Source organism: Arctopsyche grandis, chromosome 2, assembly GCF_051622035.1.
Source record: "Arctopsyche grandis isolate Sample6627 chromosome 2, ASM5162203v2, whole genome shotgun sequence".
Classification (NCBI taxonomy): domain Eukaryota; kingdom Metazoa; phylum Arthropoda; class Insecta; order Trichoptera; family Hydropsychidae; genus Arctopsyche; species Arctopsyche grandis.
The window spans coordinates 28,823,456-28,849,457 of NC_135356.1; the positions used below are offsets into that span (position 1 = coordinate 28,823,456).

The window sequence follows — 26,002 nt, forward strand, 5'->3', positions numbered from 1 at the left end:
GCCCTGTTCAACAGTGCAAGACCAGCATCCGACACCGCAAAATCGTCGACACGTACCCATCCGAAATCCGGTCAAATGTACATAATAAATATACAATATGTATGTACCTTAAACCTCTCAAGTATATACATATGTATGTGCATTATACATAAAGTTAACGAATGTCTGTACTTGGGAGGTTTAGAGTCCTATGTATGTATATCTAAATTTTCGGAAAATTTGTTATATTTCCACGATTTCCTTCGAAATCTCAATAATTTAAAAAATATGCTGTTATTATTAGCAGCATAAATAGTAGATTATTTAGTATAAATAGCTGAACCCGACATGCGTTGCAATGCCACAATAACGCGTTCAATTCCCGTTCCCGTTCTCGTTCCCGTTCTTGTTCCCGTTCCACAGACATTCAATTTTATATATAAGTAAAGATATATTTGTTGACATGGGCCATCCGCTGTGTGTTTGAGGTACAGCCCTGAATGGTCAGTACATTCGAGTGCGAGGTAGGCGTGGCGCGATTGTTGTCACACTCGCGGCGTGATGCGTTGAAGGCGGGATAGCTTTACTTTCGCGTCAGTAAAATCGTTATTACGAATATTATTATTAAGAGGTTTTTTCACAGTAATCTTCCCGGTCATGCATACAATAAATCTTGAGAGTTCCATCGTAATCGGTTCAGTGGTTTAGGAGCTTATACGAGACACACACACAGACATTTAATTTTATATATATGGAAGAAGATAGTACATCTAAATAGTACATTGCTTAGATAGTTTTTTCACGCCTCATCTAGCCCATCCAAGCCAAAACTCACCCCCTTGAGTGATATTTTATACTTATTGACAGTGATCGGTTAAAAAAAATGTAGGAGAAACTTGTCGAAATAATAAAATCGTACGAATTAACAATGACATACATATGTACATAATAGGCATGTCGTGCCGTACGATTCATTGTGTCTGCACCTTTATATTGCTACATACATATAACGAAACTTCCTTCAAAACATTAATAATAAAAAGCTTGCTGTTATTATGATAAGCTCTCTCAAAAAATAAGCTCTCTCAAAAAATAAGCTCTCTCAAAACAACACAATTGAAGATACAGTCTTCTGGTTATTCAAAAAGAATATATATATAAAATTTAATGTACTTCATTTTACCTATAATAATAAATGTATCAATGGTTCCTGATAAGCATTGAACATATGTATGTATACATACATATATTGAATATTTAATATGAATAATTTTGATGCTTTCTAAATATATAAATATATAAAACTACAATATACATATGTATATATATATATATATATATATATATATATATATATATATATATACACGTACACATACTCAGCGTCACCCAGGTCAAAATTTGTTTGAATTTTTGGCTTTTTATTCAAAGTAGTCATCAAATATGTGCGCATATTTTTAATTCCATATCAATAATCTCTTCGGTAAATTCTTGGTCAAATTTTTAATGAAATATATTTGCCCATTAAAAATCCCAAGCTATAATATGATTCGTTATGATCCTGAGAAAGTTTTAAATATACATATGTACATACACCCTGCTTTGTCCAAACAAAAATTATATGCAATCACTTACATACATACATAGGTATATCTATCTGTAATCTTATCAGTGTTGTTTATTATATTATACACATTCCTTAATGGAATCATTGTGATGTTTTACACTCGGAGAACGCCGGTTATATGCTCTATTAAAGACATATATTGATAGTGTATCTGTAAAGTCTATCAATGATACTTTGAAAAGCTCGACGCATTTATGTTATAACATACCAGACGTACCCCACTTAAAATATTTCTATGTACCTACTCGGGCGACGCCTGGTGAACCTTCCAGCATTACTTAAATATACAAATATAATTGATTTGGAAATAATCTTGATTCGAATACAAACGTTCGTGTGTAACGTAGAAATTAACAAAGCGGCGAGAACACGCCGCGAATTGACACGCTCTTTGTGAGTCTCGCATTCAATGAAATATGTTTATTGAAACCGTAATAAAGTTTATTGTTATGTAAATTATGTAACGCTTCCAAAATTCCGTGGTAAATATTTGTTCAAATTAATTTGTATCGCCTTTTTCTCAAGTCGAATCGAAAAGTGTAGGCGGCGTAATTAGCGCACTCGTGAAAACGACGACTCTCGATCGTTCCGTGCCTTTATTTGGACGCCGGCCTGCAAAAAAGATCCAACCCACATTGTCGACTTAATATGTTTTATACGGTGTTACATAAACTAAAACAAGTTTGTTAAAGGAAGCAACAATTATTACACCTATAGCGGTGAAGGTGAACCTTTTTATATTTTTTGTAAAATACATATGAACATATGTGCTATATGAGCAACGCTTAACCCAATATTCAAGTATGAGGTTTCTTTCAAAGGTATATATTTTTTTTCAAAATAAAAATGTTTTTTGGAAATTAAAACCTCTTCCATTTATTTTTAAGTTAAGAAAAAGTTACATTAATCTATTGTATATTTTTAATTAAATTTTTTGCTAATATGTACATATGTAGATAAGAGTAAGATACAGCTTTTTTATTAGTACACATTTTCTTTTTTTTCTTTTTTATAACGTTTGTTTATAAATCAATCTTACTCTATAGTTCTAATTATTTTATCAATATGATACATTTTTATTTCTGTATTAAATTAGACTGAATTAAATCACTTTTTTGCGACGACACATTCGACGACTTCTTCGGTAGTTATTATTATATTATATAAAAAAAAAGTATAGTACATTATACTAAAATTCAAAGCATAGAGATCACATCTAGACAGATGACAACTCGCTTCTGGTACTGCGGTGACAGCTGCCCAAACCTATTATTAATTTTTGGTCAATTTGATTCGACCGCTGGTGTAGAAATTTTTACACAAAAATTCTCGTGAAAAAATCGATTATAATTTTTTTACAATGACGTCAAATTAAATTGAACGGTCTCCGGCTAGACATATTATCGACGTGACAAGATGTCATGTACGCAAATGATATGACGTATTTTTTGAATGTCGATCGATCGAATCGAGCCTCACTTTTTTGGAAAAGTTTAGCGACCCCTGTGTCGAAAATTCGCAACGTTTTAAACTGTTAAAATCCCTTCGAGCTATTCGTAGTTAAAACTGCAATAATATGAATGTACATATTAGATGCTGAAAAAATCATTGAAATATTCATCCTAAGCGTCCGTACTACTGACTAGTTACTTAAATGTATAATTTGTATCCCAGGGGCTTTGATTGATCTCACCTGTGCATTTCTGGGCAATTCAGCATCCTACTAATATATGTAAAATGAGTGTTTTCGTGTCCTCTGTGCAAACCAACAGCTTTCAATTTAAAATCTCCAACCATTTTTTTAAACCATTTTTTAAATTTTCCGAGCAACGCATGGCAAATCAGTTATGTATTTTATGGAAATTAATGTTTGATATCATAAATAAATCTACAGTTTTAAATTTAGAATCATTAAATTCGGTATACTATTTTCCAGAAATCAAACTGAAAATATTGACTTCATTTTTCAGCATTCACTCGCCTGAGCAATACCGTGCAATTCAACTTCTTACTATACAAAGTTAAGTGTTCGTTTGTCCTCTGAGCAAATCTACAGCTTTCAATTTAAAATCTCCAAATTTGTTATAGATACTATTTTACAAAGACTGTATACTAAAAAGTTTTCCGGAAAACCTTTTTTTTAAACATTCAGTTTTCCGAGGAACGCATGGCAAATCGGTTATCTACATATTTTATGGAAATTAATCTACAGTTTTAAATTTAGAATCACTCAATTAAACAAACTTAGACTCAAAACTTTCATTACATTTTTCAACATTCACTCCCGAGCAATGCCAGGCAATTCAACTTCCTACTACATAAAGTTTAGAAAACCGAATTTTTTACACTATTTTACAAAATCCGTATACTACAAAGTTTCCGAACAACCATTTTTTAATCCTATAGCTTTCCGGGCAACGCATAACAAATCAGTTATCAATGTTTTAAAAACCTTAGAAGAGCCTTGTAAAAATGAATGTTTGAATATCTGAAATAAATATACAGTATTCAATTTATGTATAGTGGAATTACTAAATTCGGTATACTATTTTTCAGACATTAAACTCAGACTCAAAACTTTTTGAAAAATTTGCATTACATTATTCAACATTCAATCAAGCAATGCCGGGTAATTCAGCTTCCTACTACATAAAGTTGTGTGTTGAACGTTGAGTGTCACAGCTTTCAATTTAAAACCCCCAAATTTGATATACTATTTTACAGTACTCTAATTACAAAACTTTTTGAAAAAGTTTCATTTCATTTTTCAACATTTACTCACCCGAGAGGTGCCGGGCAATTCAGCTTCCTACTACAGAAGAATGTCTATCCGAACCAACAGGTTTCAATTCTAGAATCTCCGAATATGATAACTATCTTATCCTACTTAACTTTCAAAGACCAACCTACATATGTAGGTACAAAATTTTCTGAAACAGCTCTTTTTCAAAACTTGAAATTTCCGTAAAACACCAGGAAATGTATTATCCAAATATGTACAAATTTAAAATTTTCAATTTAGAAACACCAAATTTGATACACTATCATACAGTTTATCGACCTTGAATATATAGACCGAAAACTTCATCAAATTTTCTTTTAATTATTTATTTTTCTTTTTTTCTTGACTTTCACCCGCTCAAGCAACGTCTGTCAATTCGGCATGTTTTAAAAAAAAAGTTGAAAACAAAGAGTATCATACCTTAAGTCGCTTCAGCATGAGGCCAAGCTGAGCTAAGCCGGTCTCTCTCAATAAAACCTCGGAGGAAAATTATACACGGACCGCCAAATTTAGTAAAAACGGTGTCCATTTTATTTTTGGCCAAAGCAGCGTATAAATATAATTTATCGTCGACCATAAAGTGCTTTCATCGCCTTCATAATAGGCGGTGTTGAGCGTAAATCAACGGGAAAACGACGCTCATTAGTTGCGATAACTGATGAGCACGACATGCTACAAATTGCCTATACGAATGTGTGTATACACGTGTAAATAACGCGTGTATACTTAATTATCATAAGTGAGGAATATCTCCCTTTTCCCCCAATCCTGTGGGCACTCGTGCTCGAACATTGTGGGTACTATTATCAAGTGCGGTTTGCTATCGATCCTATGTATTGTATAATATTTGTCTCTGCTTGTAAATGGTTCAATTTGTATAGAATAACATCGCAATGTTACTATATACAACATTTGGATTAATCACTCTTATATGTAGTGTAAAGCAGTGATTGTCAATTGTAGGTCCACATAGATTTTCCTGTCTCACTGTGAATTTGAACTACGTAAAGTAACACTTTTCTCTAGTATCACTCGTAAAATGATCAAATGATAATACGATTATATGTATGTACTTATTTTTACAAGTCTCATATCAGCTTGCTTTTTAAAGCATATTATAAGTTCGTTGTTTTTGATCATTTCTCGACTATCTTTCGAAACATGATATCACTTTTGTGCTTTTTATAAAATTATTTTGGAATTTGCAATGATTTTCTAAATCAATATTCAATGCTGGTCTTTAATCAATTTTCAAGGAAAATTTCATAGATTTTTCTTAGTAGTCACGAAAATGAAATTGGACGTTTGCAAATTATTGATCAATTCAACACAATTTCAAAATCTTTTATATAAGCGATTCGCATAGTTAAGTATCTTTATAACTAAATTTTGCCCATTAAGTCGATTCATGATTGCGAAATTTTGTAAATCTTAAAACGAATCAAGATAATGTCGAAATATTTCAAACAACTTATGCTACGGTAGAATCTTTAGAAAATTTCACAATAATAATTTCAAACGATTGTATAGTTATATATGTATGTATGTATGTCTGTATATATATTCTTATCTTCTCGATCAAAACTGAAAGTTTATTTTTTTCTTACTACATATACATACTATGTAGCTCATTATTGATCTTAAAACAATATTGAAATATTTAAAACTTTTCAATTAACCTAAGCTACAACAAAAATGTTAATAATAATAATTACAATAAAAAAATATATTCAATAATTGTATACGGTTTGAATTTTATTTTTAACCTTTTAGATTTGAATTTTCAAATAATAATAATAATCATTTATTATTTATTTTTTAACGTAATGACATTTAAATGGATATTAAAATAAACTTGTATTTAACTGGTTAGTATTTTAGTCTATTTTTATCAGTATTTACATATGAAAGGTCAGTATTTATATTAAACGGCCAGTAAATCGTCAGTACTTCTTCTGGCGAATGTACATACATACATACATACATACGTCAGATTTTTATACTGTCCATTTGTTATATATACTGACATTAGTACTGACCATTTTGTAATAAAATGCTCGCCGGAAAATGATATGCATACATATAACACTTATTGAAATTGATTATAATACTGGCCATTTAATTTATTGCCATTAAAATATTACCATCGAAACCTTAAAAATTGTGTTTAATCATTCTATAATTTTTGAGCACGTAATTTTTCGGTCAATATTCAATATTTATATACAGTCATCTCGGTCAACCTTTTAACCGCAGGTCTCGTTTGTAACGAGTTTGTTGAAGCGCGCTCGTGCCGGCGGTTACCGCGCACCACATAATTGACAGTTCGTTAAAAAAGCGTTCGTTACCGCAAGCTAGCACGTGACAACTCACAGAGACGTATATAAATATATATATATATATATATATATATATATATATATATATATATATATATATATGTATATATATATATATATATATATATATATATATATATATATATATATATATATATATATATATATATATATTATTTTTATTTTGTAATTATTTTTTATTTTATTTTACATATATACCAGGAAGGCCTTACAGGTAAATCCCAATGCGCCTTCCTGGCCAATTACAAATACAAATGCAGCATTTTTTTATTATAAGTCGTTGAATTGCGAGACACTGAAAAAACTCGCAAATTAACGAGACATCTATGAATTGTACATAAATTTTTATTGTACATCCATCAAATTTCAAATAGTGGTGACATAGTAGGTAGGAAGGATTTTTAGCCAATTTTTTTTTTTCCGGGAACCGTTTCAACAATGAAATCAGAGAAAATTGGCAAACTCTGATAGGAAACGATCAACCTGGAGTCACAAATCCAGGTCTGACCAACAGCATACTCTGAAAAATTCATTTTCATTCAGGGATAGAACCCGGCACCTTCTTGACGGTAAGCAGAAGCTTAACGTCCGAGCTATGCTGCTGGCTGTATATATATATACTATGTGTATATTTATTTTTATTTATATACAATAAGATTGATCCGGACTAACAGCTTCGAACAGCAATGTAATATGACGTTCAGCGTCGATAGATCCGAATCGAGTCTCGTTTGTACGCATGAAAATGCAACTTCCGGTCGGTAGTGAAAAACTCAAATATTCATTTTGACATTAAACAATAGTGCGGAAGTAAAGTGTTTTGAATTTCGTTCGGATCCAACGGTTCATTTTTGAATTGATTAAAAATTTTTGGAAATCAAGTATATTTTTACAGAAGCTTAAGTTACTATATATACCAAACTTTAATCACTCTATTTGAGTAGAAGGATTGTTTGATTTTTTTGTAATAAATATCTTTTGAATTATTAATCTCTTATGAACGACAAGATCGTCTCTCATCCTTTTGTCTACAATGTGGAAAGATTCATTCTTATTTTTAATATCATCTCGTATGAAAGTAATTACAATACATTTTTGGAATTCGTCTTTGAACTCTGTCAATAAATATAACATAACGGCTTCTAAAAGGACTGTTCCAAATAATAAATGCAAATTCCTAATATGTATATTTTATTACATACATATGAACATCATCTGTGCCAGGAATTACATAAGTGGTTGGATTATTTTTGTACATAAGTATTAAGAATTTATTATACCTTATAATACAATAAAGACGTACCTATATGGACTTCGTATATGGATTCAACAAATTCGAGACGCTTATAACTTGAATTTACGAGAAACTGATGGAGAAGGTACTGATTTATTAGATCCGTCACAACAATTAAGCTATAAAAATCTTAAAATTCTAAAAAGAGACGGTCGATCTATTTTTTAATAATTACTAGATCTCGCCAGTAGCATATTTGGCCGGGACTTGAACTCACGACCTCTCTACTAGTATGAAATAGCTCTAGCAGTGCACTACGCTATGGATAAAATCTATATATGAGCCGTTATATTTGAAAGTGGCAAAAGTCCCATTTTCAGTTCTAGAAATACTATTTCTGTTTGAATAAATTCACAAATTGTTATCGCTTCTTTTAATTCGATATATCCAGAATCTCGGAAAAGCAGAATGAACGTATAACAGGCCACCAGTATTTTTAAATATTGTTAAACGTAAAACATTATATATTTAATGTTTTGTGAAATATTTCTCGAAATGAAGAAAAGTGGACTTTTGCCACTTTAAAATATATTACGGCTCGTATGTACATAAATACATGCGATTTTATAAATTTTAGCCAAAAGCTTTGGCATTGAGACATTTAAATACTCTTTTATGATGACTTGTCATGGCAAATATATGACAAAATTAAAATAAATGTGTACATATGTATATATTCTATATCATCATCATTTACAATTTTACAGCTATTTACTATCCACTGCCACATACATACGTGTATGAAAGCCTCTCCAACACGCTTTCATTCGTTTCTAGTTTAGGCAACTTTCATTCAACTCATATCACATTTTATTTCTGATTTCATCCAACCATCTCTTTATATTACCTCGGGTACTATTTATTTATTTAAAATACATGGGGAAGGCGGCAAAGCCGGTAGACCCACGGGGTTTGACTTAATATAAATAATACAATAAATACAAAAATATTCATAACAATAATAAGACAAAAGAAAAAAAATGAAATACCAAAATATAAAAAAGTATAAAAAAAGAAATATCTGGAATGGTAACAAAATAATTAAAAGAAAACAAAAATATAGAAAAGATATTGGAAAAGAAGAATTTTATTTGAGCCCTTCTTTCGAATATCTATCGTCTGTTTTTCCCGCCCATTTCCAATTCCATCTCTATATATGTATTTGTACCTTCTGCTCGCACAGTTCTTTTTAGAATGGCTCCTATACCTAGAGCTATTCAACTTATCAATGAAATCGTTGCTGCCGTCCCTGAATGTGATATTTTCCACCTTGGGGAGCGTATATTATCGGATGTTATTTTAACATATTTATCTGTTTACCTGCGCTCATCATTACTTTCTTAATTTGAATGTGATGTTAGTCACCGGAGCCTGAGGGGGCCGTGTATTGTTCAAAGGTTGTAAATGCATTGTTAAAGGTTTGCCGAACAAAGGATAGCACTGTGACTATCCTACATCACTGATGTATGAGTGGAATCTTAATCTACTCTCTTCCATTTGGGCTTCGCTGTGATTTTATTTTTTATTCATATTTTGTTTGATTTATTTTACTTTTTCTTTCTCCTTTGCACATTTTTATGTACTATATTAATTGTATTATTATTTTCCTTTTGTTACTTTTTTATTATTATTTTATCTTACCATGTTTTCTGCTTTCTAATTTTTCTGTTTTTTACTTGTATTTATATCTTTGTTAAATGTAGGCCATTGTGGCGCATTAGGTTCTTCCTGTAATGCCACAATGGTCCAAAACTATTAATAATTTTTCACTTTATTTATTATTATTATATATGTATGTATGTATGTACATACTATTATTTTTTCATTTATATGAAAATTGCAATAAAAAAATCACAATGCAACGTTTATAAATTTAGAAATGTTTAGAAAAAAAAGCATAATCGAAAAAAAAAACATAAAAATAATCGCTAGTAATACAAACATCATATGGATATATGTAATTGAGTAGTAAACACAAATCCATGTAATGCCACTTTTCAATTAATTAAAAACCAACATAATCTTGATTTTGCACCGTAGAAAAGGAATCGAACCGAGCATTCCGCAGACACAACATAAAGGCACATACATATATGCATACAAGAGCAAGCGAACCGTACGTAGCGGCCATATAAAGGCGACATATTTATGCGGCCCCGCCAAGATGGCGGTCGCGACAGCACAATGAAAACAAAAATAATAATGGCGACGTCGAATGGGGAGCAAAATAAAATACATATATATATGAATGTATAAAGGGCCGGTTCTAGGCGCGTCGCGGCTAATTTCCATACGCGTCCCTTCGATGGGCCGGGCCGGGCCGCATGGGAAAAGACGGGCCGGGCCGCAAAAAGAAAAGTCGCGTATAATCCGAAGAAGCCACCACCATTGTTGTGTCGGTCGCTGGTCGTTTTTTGCGCCCGATAACACTCGCAATTTATGCGGCAGACGCGCCTGCCATTCTAAATAACCCTCGCATAGGCGGATTAACAGCGGCTGCTACCCGCCCAAATCCCTACCATTCGACCCTTTCATAAAAGTCACCGGGGGTTTTAAAATCCTAGGTCATACGCCGCATCTGCAGATTGCCCAATCTTCGTACGTATCTCCATCAATCACGCATTCTTAATAGTATTTTGTGAAACTTGCGTTATGTAGTCTGACGGAGATAGGAACTGTTACTTTATATTGCATTATTCTTCAGCTCTCGTAATTTGCCTATGGTGACCATATTGTTTTCAAGAAAATAAAGGACATATAACGAATCGTTTTATAAGTTTATAACATCCATATACATATATATATATATATATATATATATATATATATATATATATATATATATATATATATATATAAATATATATATAGATATATAATAAAATTTAATGTCTGTTTATCAGTTTGTCTGTCTCGTATAGGCGCCTAAACTACTCAACCGATTGCGATTGAACTTTCAGGATTTATTGTATGCATGTCCGGGAAGCTTACTGTGTATTACTGTATTATAATATCAATCGAATCTATAGAAATTATTGTTACATCAGTTGAATAAAGTTTGTACTGTGTTTTGTTTTAAGTTCACATATCCAATTAATAATTTTATATTATATTAATGAGTTTCGTTGTTTCCGGTTAGTGTTTTTTTCGGTATTTACCAAACTTATTAATAATTACAACAATAGAATAGATATCTAATATATAATTTCGAAAGAGACTTTGTATGTAACTATGTATTGTTGGTTCGTAGAAAAATAAATGAATATTCAAATAAATTTAAGTAAAATAAAACTATTCAAATATCTATATAAATAAAATTGAATGTCTCTTTGTCTGTCTGTCTCGTATAGGCTCCTAAATCACTAAACCGATTACGATGAAACTTTCAGGATTTATTGTGTGCATGTCCGGGAAGCTTACTGTGAAAAAAAACGGGAAAAAACCTCTTAATAATAATTTTCGTAATTACGATTTTACTGACGTGAAAGTTTGAAGTGCCATTGTGTAGTCGAGGAAATGTGTTCGTTGGTAACCACGTTACCAGTTGGTTTATAACGACACGGCGTTGAAAAGACATTAGTAGAGCTCCAACCATCACTTGAAACGGGAACAGGAACGGGAATTGCATGCCTTATTCTGGCATTGCAACGCATGCCTGTTCAGCTAGTTAATTATAAAATATTGGCATACAAAATTTTTAATTTTAAACAATCAAATTAAAAAGACATTTACCGCTCGAATTAGTACGTTTAAATAAAAAAAATATTGACATAGAAAACCAATGTTAATAAATGTGGTTAAGTGAAAAATTAGCGAAATAAACTCATTACATCACAGAACAAAAATATATATATTTTTAGAAAAATATCTGCCTGTTGATTCTAATACTCACTTTTGGCATAGCAATACTAGATTTTGACTTAAATACTGTAAAAGCCAAAAAACTGTAAAAATATCGCATTTTTTTTTAAACGCTCACATCTCATAAACAAAAAGAAACATATAAAAATCATTGTCATATTCGAATTTAGTGGGTCAATCTTACTAATGATTGATGTCTCCCCTCCGGTATTTTTTTTTTGTTGCCCAGTGTAATGCAGGTTTGATAAGATTTATGAATTGCACCTTTAAATATTTCGGGGTTAATATTTTTAGCGATAGTTGATATTACAAAATGAAGAACAAAAGGTCAATTTAGAAAATATATAAATCTTATGGACGGGTCAGTGAAATATAGGACTGTCCTCTTAAATAAAGGACGTATGGTAAGCGTAGATATACATATGTATATGTATGCCTAAAGTTATCATTTTCACTATTATTCTGTTACATCCCTTTTCACATTCTAAACGCCATTCCATACATTCAATACCAATATAAGAAACGGACTGATTTTTGAGAATGACACAAGATGTTAATATATTAAGTTAGAATTATACTTATATGCATTCTTCAAAACCTATTTTTAACATGTTTTCTTTGCCAGATTGGTCATTGTAAAAATGGATATCAACTTGAACACAATAAATATATGCGGTACAAACAACTCGAATATTTCATATTGCAAAATCATTCTTGCTTATTAAATGTTGACAAATACTGTAATATTGAGTATTGATGACAATAAAATTTAACTACGCTTCAGCGACGATTACATTGAGTTCGATCACATTAAACTTTACAATTCATAAAACTAATTAAAATAAATGTTTTTTGAACACAATAAATACCGATCATTTAAAAGTTGACTGAATAAAAATTGCAATAAGCTTTGATTACAATAAAACTTAACGACGTTTGAACTACGATTACATAAAGTTTGATCACATTAAAGTATACAATTCATAAAATCGACTACAAAAAATGCCTTAATATTTAAATTTGATTACAATAAATATTGATCAGGATAAGTTGACTGAATAAAAATTGTATTAAACTTTGTTTTCAGCGATGATTACATAACTTTAGATCGCATTAAATTTTACAGTTCATAAAACTGATTACAATAAATATTTTTATATATATAATATAGATCATAATAAAAGTTGATTGTTGATTGCTTTGATTGCAATATAATTTAGCTACGTTTGAACGACGATTATATAAACTTTGATCACATAAAACTTTACAGCTCATGAAACTGACTACAATAAATGTTCTTATACTAAAATTCGATCACTATAAATGTTGATCATGAAACTTTTATAGTGAATGAATAAAAATTGCATTAAGATTTGATTAATTTAACTTACATTTAAGATTGATCACACTTAACCTTGTTTTCATACATTTGGATTAAGTAGTTGTTTGCATAAAATATAATCACACTAAAATTTAATTTAATTACCGTATTACAAAAAATTACAATTTACAATTCAAATATTTAATGTAGTAACCTAGTAAAAATATACCATTTATGTAACGTAACTTCTATTAACTATGAAATAGCTTTAAAAACGGGAGTAAATTTAAATTTTGATAGAATATTATATTATCAAGGGGTGGAAAGTTTCACGAAAATCGTACATACACAAGTGGTTCAAAATTGATAATACAAGCTAAACAAAGTGTTAGGAGTTCAAATGGGCAATTATTACCGTATTATAATAATAAAATTTTAATTCGATTTACATACATAGAGATTTTCATTGAAAATTTAACGTCAGGTATAAAAATGCGCGGCGCAATTCTTAGAATTTTGTCCACAACGGTAATTAATGGAGCACATAAAGCCACATACACACACGGGGACAAATTCAAAGACAAGTTAGTATATTATTAGTGTGTTTGCACCTGTTACCGAAACTGTCAACAGTGGAAGCGGTCACGTATCTGCGACGGGGATCTCTGCGCCCCTTGCTAGGTGTGGGCGGTTTAATGGACGCACCGCACTGGACCGTTTTGTACCTTTTTTCTGGGGTATCGTTACGTTTTTTCAATGAAATATAGCACCGAGATATCTCCTTGTGATGTCTTCTTTTCTCAGGACCCATTCGCCTTTACGACCATCGATCCACTTTATACTACGTACAAGCTCGCTTTGTACTATCGATTATTTTCGACGAGTTTTCTACGCACTCCGTTCTACGATCATTTAAACTGTCGGATTTATCATGATATATATTTTAAACTTCAAATTGGGTCATAGCTACATCACAGGCATACCCAATTCATAATTAATACATATTATTTTTATTAATTACTCACAAACCGCGACTTCAATCAAAACTATACAATGAACAATTAAAACACTTAATAATACAATTTATCTGACAGCTTGGCAAATTGTTTACACACAGATACATATACATAGATTTTGTTTATAATACAATACAATCAGTCGATTGATACTACATAATATGTATGAGCCGTTATATATAATATGTTTGAAAGTGACGGAAGTCCAATTTTCAGTTCCAAAAACACTTTTTCTGTTTGACTTAATTCATAAATTGCTATCACATATTTTAATTTGATGTATCCTGAATCTCGGAAAAGCAGAATAAACGTATTACAGGCTACCAGTATTTTTAAATATTGTTAAACGTAAAACATTATATTTAATGTTTTGTTAAATATTTCCCGAAATGAAGAAAAGTGGACATTTCCTACTTTCAAATAAAACAGCTCAATTATAATAGTCATGTTCGTAGCTGTCTTTGACTCAAAATATCGTCAAACAAATGTAATCACAATACTCTCTTTAACAGGAGCGAATTTTGCTGGCTATTTTTTTAACAAGAGCTTTTGTAGATTTTTTTAACATTTTCCCGAAACTGAATTGAATAAAATATTTTATGTTCAGCAAAAGATTTACACATAATGAAGTTCTTAATTCTACATATGTATGTATTTTGTAAAATCTACGGTAGTCAGATAACCTGATCTGTAGACAAAAAACAGAGAGACTGATCTGTAGACAAATCTCCGAGTGAATAGTCGTCTTTAAAGTTACACAAGTCGTATCAGAGTGTAATCCAAACAACTCACTAAAATAGCAATGAATGAAAATATTTTTGGAACATTTCATATATTAATATACATATATAAAATGTAATGTGTGTTAATTGATAGCTTTCTAGCAATTCGTCAAACTGAGTCTCACTTTGGTAAAGTCAGACTTAATGATTCAAAGAATAACTTTAAGAATTTCAATTTAGTACGAAATCTTTGATTAAATTGTATTCATTTATAATTGTAATTGTATTGTATTTATCACACATGTGTGTTGTATCGAATTAATATATTTATATACATATACATATGTATAGCGCGTGCCGAGCAAGACGCGAACGCACTATAGCACCCCATACACGCTCTGTGTCCAACACAACACGGCAGCCGACATATAAATTTCTAAAACAAAAAGCCAAGAGACCTTCTCCGGTTCGATTTTCGTAAATGGCCATTTAGAGATTCCACACAAAACGGAAATCGTAATAAAGGGATATCTCTCTCGAGACAGAGCGGGAGGGAGAGAGAGTCGAGAACGAAAACTTGTACGTTTTAAGGCTTTTCGACTTGTTCGCGCGCCCCCTTTGATCTGGCCACAAATTAAGATATCGAATCTTTTTTTTGTGTTTTTTTTTTTTGGTTTTTACTGCCTCACCATCTTTTTATGTGTCCCTTTTATCTCTGGTTGTCTATACGCGCGTAATGTACGATGTGTGCTTACATTTACGTCTTGTGTAAATGTAATCTTGCACGACTTTCATCCTATTGTATTCCACATGCACCTTTTAAACCTTTTAGTTATGAGCTGTGCTGGATGAAAATTGATAGAATAGTATACGTAAGAGAATCGCGACTTATTGCAACAATAGCTAACCTTTTCATCAAATTTAAGCCATAAAAGAAGCCGCAAATCATACATGACACATATCTATGTATTTCTTTTTTGTGAGAATTTTGCAAGAACCACAACATTTTTCGAAAAAGTATATACCCCATGTCAAAGTATAGCTTTTATTCTAAAATTGTTGAAATTGATCAAAAGCATTAAGCTAAAACATGCACTTTTGTACATGCAAAAATTACTGCTCCACCAAATCTGTACGGTCGCGTCTCTTCGGAAACCTCACCCCCTGGTGTGTTTTTGGTGATATTTTATCTTGGTAGTGACATAAATTTGCCAGTAATTGATAACGGCGATTTTCAAATTTGAAGAAATTTTAAATTGAAAAATTAGCGAAATTATCTCACAATATTACGGTAAAAAAAGAATATTTTTGACTTTTAGAATTCGCTAGATAATTAATTAGAAGTATTTTCAAGCAATAAAAATCACAATCAATAGTAAAAACATTTTACTATTTATTCCAATACTCACTTTTGGCACAACAATACTAGATTTTTAAATTAAAGACTGCAAAAGTCAAAGTTCTGTAAAAAATTAACATTTTTCCTCGCTCATACCTCTTAGTGGGCAGTAAGCCAACAAAAATTATTTTCATGTTCGAATTCAGTGGGTCAAATTTAGTAAAGATTGATTAGTTTCCACTCCAGTAATGTTTTTTGGTTGCTCAGTGTTTTCAGTACAATTCTAGTCATACTTCGCTTTTGATCCTTGCGATTCCATTTATTGCAACACAACGCCGCGCCATAAATCTACTAGCGTTGCCAAAACTTTTATGCTTTCCAAATATATTTTAATTATAGTTATTCAAAGCGTTTAGTTATTGCATATTGATCTGAATATTACGTATATTGAAATCACGACGAATTATATGTTTATAAAAGCAAGGTTGTTTTGTTTTTGGTTTTTATTGAAATTTGTGACTTTTTGCATATCAGATTTGAACACGGAATACATGGACATGGGGTTTAGCCGGTCAGGGTCCGGCCTAGGCGGATCGTCGAGGACGAAAAGGATGAGGACCAGCTTCAAGCATCATCAGCTCAGGACCATGAAGTCGTACTTCGCCATGAACCACAACCCAGACGCCAAAGATCTCAAACAGTTGTCGCAGAAGACGGGACTGCCCAAGCGAGTACTACAGGTAAATCCAATCATATCATTCTTCCATCGGTATTTTCAAATATTTTTACACATTTATGTAATTATTACATTACATTGTATTACACAAGACCGTTGCTTGTTCGAAACATTAAAGTAACCTTGGTCAAACGACCATGTATCATTTGGATACTGTTCTAATATAATCTAACCGTCTTCCGATAACATCTACTACGTCGTTTATTGATCGTTCTTTAGCATATTTTTATGAACATATGATCGTTCTTGGTGTATCCAGTATCGATTCTTGATGTTTATTTTTAGAAAAATGCGTATCTTTACATTTTAGGGATAGTTCGTACACCTTTAATATTTGAATGTTGAAACATTTATACTAGAAAGTAAAATATTTAATTGTAATGTTTATATCAATGTTACAGTCGAGGTGTATTTTCAGTTGAAATATATTCCAACTGGCGTTTTAGGTCATCCATATTCGAATAAAATTCAACTAGCTAATTATATATCTACAAGCGCAAATTAGCTTTCAACAATGTGCGCCAGTTGTAATATAATAGTTGAGTTTTGACAGCTCTGATGCTTTTACGAATGCTTTAGAATTCAATAATGCGTTAATATTTGCTAGGTATTACGAATAAATGTAACGAGTACCGTATTACGATAACTCTGAGAATGTGTCACAAAAATGTGACTTTCCAACTCAATTCACAAGTCCAATGACGTTTTCACGAAAAACTAACCCCTGCTTTAAACCTGGTACCAACTTATAATCGAACAGTATTTTCAGTTGTAATATATTTTGATCAGTTGGAATGTAATTCGCCATATGAATCGAATTACGTGAGTTCGATTGAATATATTCCAACAAGTCAAAATATATTACAACTGATAATACACTATAATGTATTATAGTGTACTATAATATAACGGTATATGGTACCATGTTAGATGAAATATATTCCAACTAGTCAAAATATATTACAATTGGAAGATACACTTCAACTCAAACATCAATATGAGGAAGTAAAAATACAAAATTGGTAAATTGAAAGTAAGAGTTTTTCCCTGTAAAAAAATCAAAAGTGTTGCTACAGTGCGATTTTTTCGACACTGTTAAAAGCATCGCGCTTAAAATTTAATTTGAATTTTTTCAATTGCGGCCAAGGTTTGAGTTGAGTTGAGGTAAATTAATCAAACTGAAAAGTTTTTTGTGCGTAATCGGCGATGTCCTGGTATGATCCAATCAGTGATGACGATCAAATTCAGAAGGTCACGATCGGCACAAAATCGAGTCCCAACAACAACACAATGCGACCGCGGCAGCTAACAACGTGTCGTGGGCGTAGCTGGGTGCACTGGCGTGATGATGACGATGATAAATGATAGTGATGGAGATGTCGAGCGTGTGTGCCGGCCTCAAGTGGCGGGTAATGAGCGCTAATACTCATTCATCAATATTCTTTGTGAGGCTGCTGCTGTAGCACGCCGGCCACGGCCCGTCCTTCGGTGGCGCTGATGATGATGATGATGATGACTGGCGAATTCCTGTTAAATTGTCTCCGGCGGCGGTAGCCCCGCACCGCACATATCTAAAATGAAAAATAAAATAAGTTATGAAATTTAAAAAAAAACCGCTCGAAATTCTCACGCCTGCCTTTCAACACACTCTGAATAAGGCTGACTCGCTTCGGGCATTCAGTGTGTGAGCTGTCAAAATCTGAACCGTCCTTGAAAGTCCTCTCTGATGGGATGCTGAGTGCGTTCCAGGGCCGGAACTGGATGGGAGTATAAAGGGTTCATGTCCAGTAAGCACTTATTTAAAAAAAAATTCAATCAAGCGATTTACACCTTTACTTTGGAGTGGACAATTTTTCGAACTAAAAATTTATATAGGAAACATAGAAAGTATCAAAGTTTACATCAACATCCATGTTTATTTTTTTTACTAAAACACATATCATATTTTGTATTGAAAACCCCGGTTCTTGCACCTCCGTGGAAATAACCCCCTCCGCGTCAAGGATAAAAATATTTTATAAAAATTGACAGTATCTTTAATAAAAAATCACTATCAATGCTAATTTATTTAAGTCAGAAAAACACAGATTCAGAAATACAGATATTAATAATACATATATCAGATTCTTTATAAATAATCAATAATCAATAATAAAAAATCAGTAATCAATAATAATAATTTAAAATATACAAAACTCCAAAATCAATTGTATTTTAATCTCTTTTTATTTTCCTTTTCTCGATTTTACAAATTCCATCATTGATCGAAAATCAACATCACTTTCATTCAGATATATCAATTGTGTTTTAAAATAAAAATAACACACTTCAGATGATTAGTTAGTTAAAAAAAAATACAAGCTTGTAATAATGCCTATAGCGCTAACTATAATATAGTTATCATTAGTAGAGGTGGGACCGGAAGCGTGCCGTTCTTTGTTTATTGTTCGTTGTGCATTGTTCATTTTTATGGTGAACCTTTGTTAAAGGTTCACCGAACCTTTTTTTTTGCACTCTAGCTTTGTGAATAGACCCAAAACGCCGTGATTCCTGGAAACAGCACGCTCTCTATCCGCTCTTTAATCATTAGACTGCGGATAGGCACCGTGCTTTTTCTAGGAATCGGGGTGGTTTAGCTCTATTTACAAAGTTAGAGTAAAAAAAAAACGTTCGGCGAACTTTTAACAATGTATTTACAACAATTGAACATAACGCGGCACCCTCTGGGTCCGGGCTTTAGTTGTCATAATTAATTGGTATACATTACAGAAAGTTTTTTCTGAATTCAGAGCTCATTTTGCAACATAAAAAAATTCCTTTAATGATTTTCAAATCATTTTGAAATTAATTTAAAAAAAAATCGTAATGATTTTGTTTACATAAATTTTAATACAGAATCATAATGCTCGATCTAATTCCTTTCTCTAAATTTTCATGAATTAATTTATTAATTACATATTGATTTCTTTTTCAACGCAACTTACCCTTCTCAATTATTTTCTGGCTGTGCCATTTGGTCCAAGAAATAATTACCCACCAATCTATAACAATTCCAAATGATTCTAAATATATTATACAAACATATACATATATGTATGTAGTATCAAATACTATTTTTTATCCATCATACAATCAATACAAATGCGAAAATTTAAAATATGCACAAGTTGACTTTTCGATTTCCGGACCGGTACTTAAACGACACTTTTTTTCCCATACGACCTCGTCTATTCATCTTTCGCGATCACTCATGAATCATCCTGTACGTGTGTGTGTATAGCACATTCGCAACTCGTGTGTGGGTGATAGAGCGAACCCGGCCAATTTATAGTGCACATTTCGATATTTAATTAAAACACAAATCTTCAAATGAAACGTATATAATGAAATGCCTGTAATTCCTAGAGCGCATAACTCCTAATTATATCCGTTTTCTATATACGTGTATATCGTACCTATATAATAAATTCGGTAAAGAAACGCTCTTATCGGCAGAATCCGAAGAATGCCACGAATACTCGAACGTCGTCTCTCTTCCCGTATCTGTGATATCTGTTCGGCCCTCTCCCTCTTTTACACACATTTTGAATACGTATGTATGTAAAATGGATAGAAAAACACACGTCGAACAATTTATACGGACGCAGAGGGCAAATTTAGTATTTTCACAGAATCACTTACGTGTTATTTGAACAGTAGCCGGTAGTCACGCGAACCTCTAAACATAAATCGTTTCCGAGAATGGTTGCAGATCTTAACGATCGGTAGCTGTCGATTCTGTGAAATTTCACATGTGTGCATCTGAAAAATAAAAAAAATATATACGAATACGTGTTTGTGTAATGTTTTTTCTTATCATATTACATTTCAATATATATAGTTGTTACATAAAATTCACGAAACTCACTTTGAATATTTCATGCATCGAGCAAGGCAGATAGTGCAGTATGCAGTACTGTAATGGATAGCGAGTGACCAGGACTTGTATTTTATTTTATTCCTTCCGAATAAACTGAATGCAGGACTTCATATTTTATGTATTACTCATCAAAACCTCTACGATTCGAATTATATCATTGCGAAATAAAAACATTAATCAATATCAACAGAATTAATTATTTTCGCGGGGAGCCCCTTGTACACGTGCCTCACAGATGCGATAATAGGGGAATTCAGTACGCCGCGCTCAAAAGTCAGTGTGAGAATGATATCCGCCTTGAAATGACGGCTCTACTTCAGCCGCTAGTTATTTTATTTCTTGAACTTTAACAAGTGAAAAAGTTGGTACCAAGTTAGATGGGAGGGCAAGGTTTTTGTTGAAAACGTCACTCGACTAGTAAATTGAGTTGAAAGTTGGAAAGTCTTTTGAACGCATTCTTATAGTTATTGTAAAACGGTACTCATTATTCATACTAAATATTAACTTATTATTGAATTCTAAAGCAACCGTAAAAACATCAGAGCTGTCAAAACTCAACTGTTATATTACAACTGGCGCTCATCGTTGAAAGTATATTTGCGCTTGTACAGATTTAATTTACTAGTTGAATTTTATTCGAATATGAATGACCTAAAACGCCAGTTGAAATATATCACAACTGAAAATACACTGACTATAACCTATACGTAGTAATTAATGCAATTTCGTTCGTGTTTATATGTACGTACTATCAATAGATGTAATTTTTCTTTTACTTCAAGTACATTGCGCATAAGTATAAGTTATAAGTTTCAAGATCAATATTAAGTAAATGTACATACTATCGCATTCACCCCCCAATCGACGCGCGATGGCCAATTACATTTCGTTTCAGTTTCATACTGCATTTTGGTCAAGAGAAATACGACATTGTTCATACGTATAACGGTCGATAGAATTTAACATTTATTTTTTGTTAGTTTTGAGTTTGTATTTCGTATGTTGAAATTTTTACATTAATAATTTTTTAATTTAAAATACGTAAGTTGTCGATATTATTAATTTATTTATGGAATACATATATGTTTTATATTAATGGAAATGTATATCTTTCATACGATAAAAGTAATTAGTCAACGTCATGTTATGGACAGCAAAAGTTACAGTAATATTATTAAAGACCTTGCTTTGCTTTATATTGTAATAATAGGATATATTTAAATAAGAAATAATAAAAAAAAAAAGATTTTACGTCCTTAAAATGCTACAACACATTGCACGAATGGCACAGCTTGTTCAGTTCTCGTAAGTCTAACACTTCTTCGGATCGACTATGTATGTATGTAATATAATATAAAAATTAAAGAAACTTACAATAGAAAACATGGAGTGAATAAAAATAATATTGTGATTTTGTGAACTTGGTAGGGCACCTCTTTATATTATTACGAACAGAAGTCTGTATGTTTGTATTATAGTGCCGCTTTTCATCGGAAAATGTTGAAATATAGCGGCAAGCCGTTGACACACTACCCTAACGGTAGCTCATTGAGCAAAATAGACACACAGAGAAGGAAAAAACTATAAGAAGAGAAAAAAGTGGGGTCGTGTTCGAAGAAGAAGAACGCGAGATCACCTTACCGGTGGTCGTTAGGGGCTGGCCTAATTGGCGCTCGCGGGGCCCCCAAGCCGCATAAAAAACGTCTATTTCGGATGCTGCCAGAGCGACGAAAAAGAAGACGAGAAGGGGACAGGAGAGGGAAGTCGCAGAGAGGGTGGGCGGGAGGGACTTGGGCAAAAGCGGCAGAAAAGGCGCAGCTTTTTAGTGAGCTTTTTGCCCCGCCGACGAATCTCTTCCCAAACACATAAATCTCGAGGGCAAATAAATCCACGCCAGCCCAATTATACGGAGATATGAGAGCCGACACGGGAGACACTGACTCAGGTCTAGCGATCTTACATATACAGGGTGGTGCGGAAGTGTGTCTCGCTGTGTATCGTTATATGTTACGGTGAAATTGTCAAAGTCAGTCAAATTAAAATTTCGAAATGAAATCAAACGACTCTATACTCAACCTATGTACATATAAAAAAAAATCCTTCCTACCTACTATGTCACCACTATTTGAAATTTGATGGATGTACAATAAAAATTTATGTACAATTCATAGATGTCTCGTTAATTTGCGAGTTTTTTCAGTGTCTCGCAATTCAACGACTTATAATAAAAAAATGCTGCATTTGTATTTGTAATTGGCCAGGAAGGCGCATTGGGATTTACCTGTAAGGCCTTCCTGGTATATATGTAAAATAAAAATAAAATAAATATGTATGTATGTATAATATCGAACCGATCTAGCATGAGACTCTAAGTAAAATATACATACTATCGCATTCACCCCCCACTCGACCCGCGATGGCCCATTACATTTCGTTTCAGTTTCGCATTGCATTTTGGTCAAGAAATACAACATTGTTCGTGCGCATAGCGGTCGGTAGAATTTGACTTTTATTTTTTGTTAGTTTTGAGTTCGTGTTTCGTATTTTTAAATATTTACATTAATAAAATTTTAATATAAAATTCGTAAGTTATTGATATTATCAATTTATTTATTTAATACGTATATATTTATATTAATGGAAATTTACATTTTTTAGACGATAAAAAAAATTGTCAACGTCATGTTATGGACAGTATAGCGTGTAGTAATATTATTTTAGACCTGGCATTGAATTATATTGTAATAATATTATATAGTTAAATGAGAAATAATTAAAACAAAATAAATAAAATCTTTTACGACCTTACAATGTTACGATCGGTTTTCGTACATAACTCTCACGATACATCCGATCGACTTTAGAAGCTATTTAAATATAACATAATTATTTGAAATATTTACAAAAATTTTTCATCCAAAATTATCTAAAATTAATTTTAGCTATTTTAATTTTTGAATGGTTTTTTTCATGTTTTATTTATTATGTTGAACAAGACACCAACCATTGTACGGCTCATATGTGTGTACATACATACATACATATATTGTTCAATTCGAGTTATTTTATAGTCAAAATAGTTTGGAATAAATGTAAAAGCGTCATTCAGATCATCAGAAAACTGTTTTTTTGCCTTCCAGACAGTTCATTTTATTTACTCAATCAATCATGCACACTCGTCTAACAGATTGCTCCGACACAACGAGTCTATACAAATTAAGAATTATTTATATTATTTAAACAGGTATACGCCCATTTATTAAGCCCGACATCTATGGTCAAACGATTAACAGGTAGAAAGATATCTATAAACAAATTTTGCAGCATTTTTTAATCAACTAAAATCGAGATGCTGAATAACAGGAATTTTTGCAAAATCAATTAACTATTGAATTGTAATAAAGCATTTATCAATATAATCTTTAGCTGGTTATTACACCATCACTCGACTTTCAAAAATTATAATTGAAAAAATTAAAGTTCTCATAGTGAAAATATTACTATACATGAATGCGAAATCGGATTTCAATCCACTGAAACGTTAGAGAAGATCCGTATCGTGGGGTGGGTATCAAAAGGGGGCAGATAGGGGGGCGCCAAAACCTGGTGGCTTATATTCCATACTATGTCAAATAATTTGTTGATTTTATTTTGGGGAAAAGGTTATTTAAAATGAATTTTATTTTTATTTTTTGCGATCAAATCTTCATTTCTTGTAACTAACTAAGCGTAAGTTCTTTTTAAATATTAAATTTGAATAAATCAAGCGGCAATTCTTGGTTTTATTTTCTACGCAAGGAATTATAATTTGTCATATTTTTTCATAGTTTTGTCATTACATATGTATATACATATATGCATATACTAGGGAGTCCGTTGAATGACCCGAAAAATAGCTCGGAAATTTATCAGTAAGCTATTACTTTTACCGATAAATCAACGAAACATATTCGCTGCGTTTTATCACATTCCTCTCCTTTATTTTATCATCTGGCAAACACTGGTCTGACTCAGTGTTTCATTCGCTGTTATTTTCTTAAACGACGAATAAAAACATAAATTTTATGTTATTTTAAATATTTTTTATTCCTTTATAAAATATTAATTTATAAAGAATTCATTACCACTAATACCTTTTTTTGAAAAATATATCTTAGTATATAAAAAATAATGTTTATTAGCGTTTGGTTAAATATAATTAGCACAAAAAGTAATTTATTTTTGAGATTGAAAAATCTTTTGTAATTTATTGTAATCGATTGTAATTTACCAAAAAACCGGAAATTGGTAAAAAAATATCATATTACCGGTAAACGAAAATTACGGTAAATTGGACCTCCTAATACATGCATATAAACATACATATATGCACATATATCAAAAGGAGTATAAGCTTTTGATAGAACATTCAGATTTAACAAGAAAAGATACCATTTATCGTAAATTTTCAGTTATCAGTTATTAATTACACTAGGTCAGTAACTTTGTTGGAATTTAATCAGTTGATTTGTGAGTCAGTTTTTTTTATAAAATCATAAAATCACGCTTGTTTTAAGCAACAGAAAAAACATTAAACAATTTAGAAATTCATATGACAAGTAAACTGATCAATGATATAATAATAGATTGCTATAAAAATATGTCTACTGACTGGTATTTACTAGAAATATACTACGGATCCACTTCAGGACAAAATTCTTTTACTATTGTGAACTTCGTCATTTGTAAAACGTATTGTTATTTGGGATTGCCCTATTGGGTATCCGTTGTATAACTAGAACTATATTTAATAATCATTTATGATAACAACTGACCAATTTAATACAAGCCCAATAAATATAAATGTAAGATGTGAAATATATTCACCATTTCACTACTTTTTCAGAAATGATTTTTGTTTTGTTTGTATATAAATATCTTTAGTATCTCCGTGAGGCATTCTCGTAATTTTATTTCATCAAAAATTACATTCGCACCAAACCGATATATTTATCACATCGAAGAGTTGAACTTCATGAAGTCATCAATTGATCAGTGCATACATTA

The 26,002-nt window shown here is 31.7% G+C and overlaps 1 protein-coding gene across 2 annotated transcripts in view; it reads left to right on the top strand.

The window, feature by feature from the left end:
- LOC143922744 (protein apterous-like) overlaps positions 1-26,002 on the top strand; it is a 128,195-nt gene that overhangs the window by 88,286 nt on the left and 13,907 nt on the right. The window contains exon 5 of one of the 2 annotated variants that reach the window (XM_077446083.1): positions 16,836-17,041. In XM_077446083.1, coding sequence (XP_077302209.1) covers positions 16,836-17,041 — 206 coding nt within the window. Of the gene's footprint in view, positions 1-16,835; positions 18,630-26,002 lie in introns of those variants that run through there. The other variant, XM_077446084.1, reaches the window with a different exon arrangement.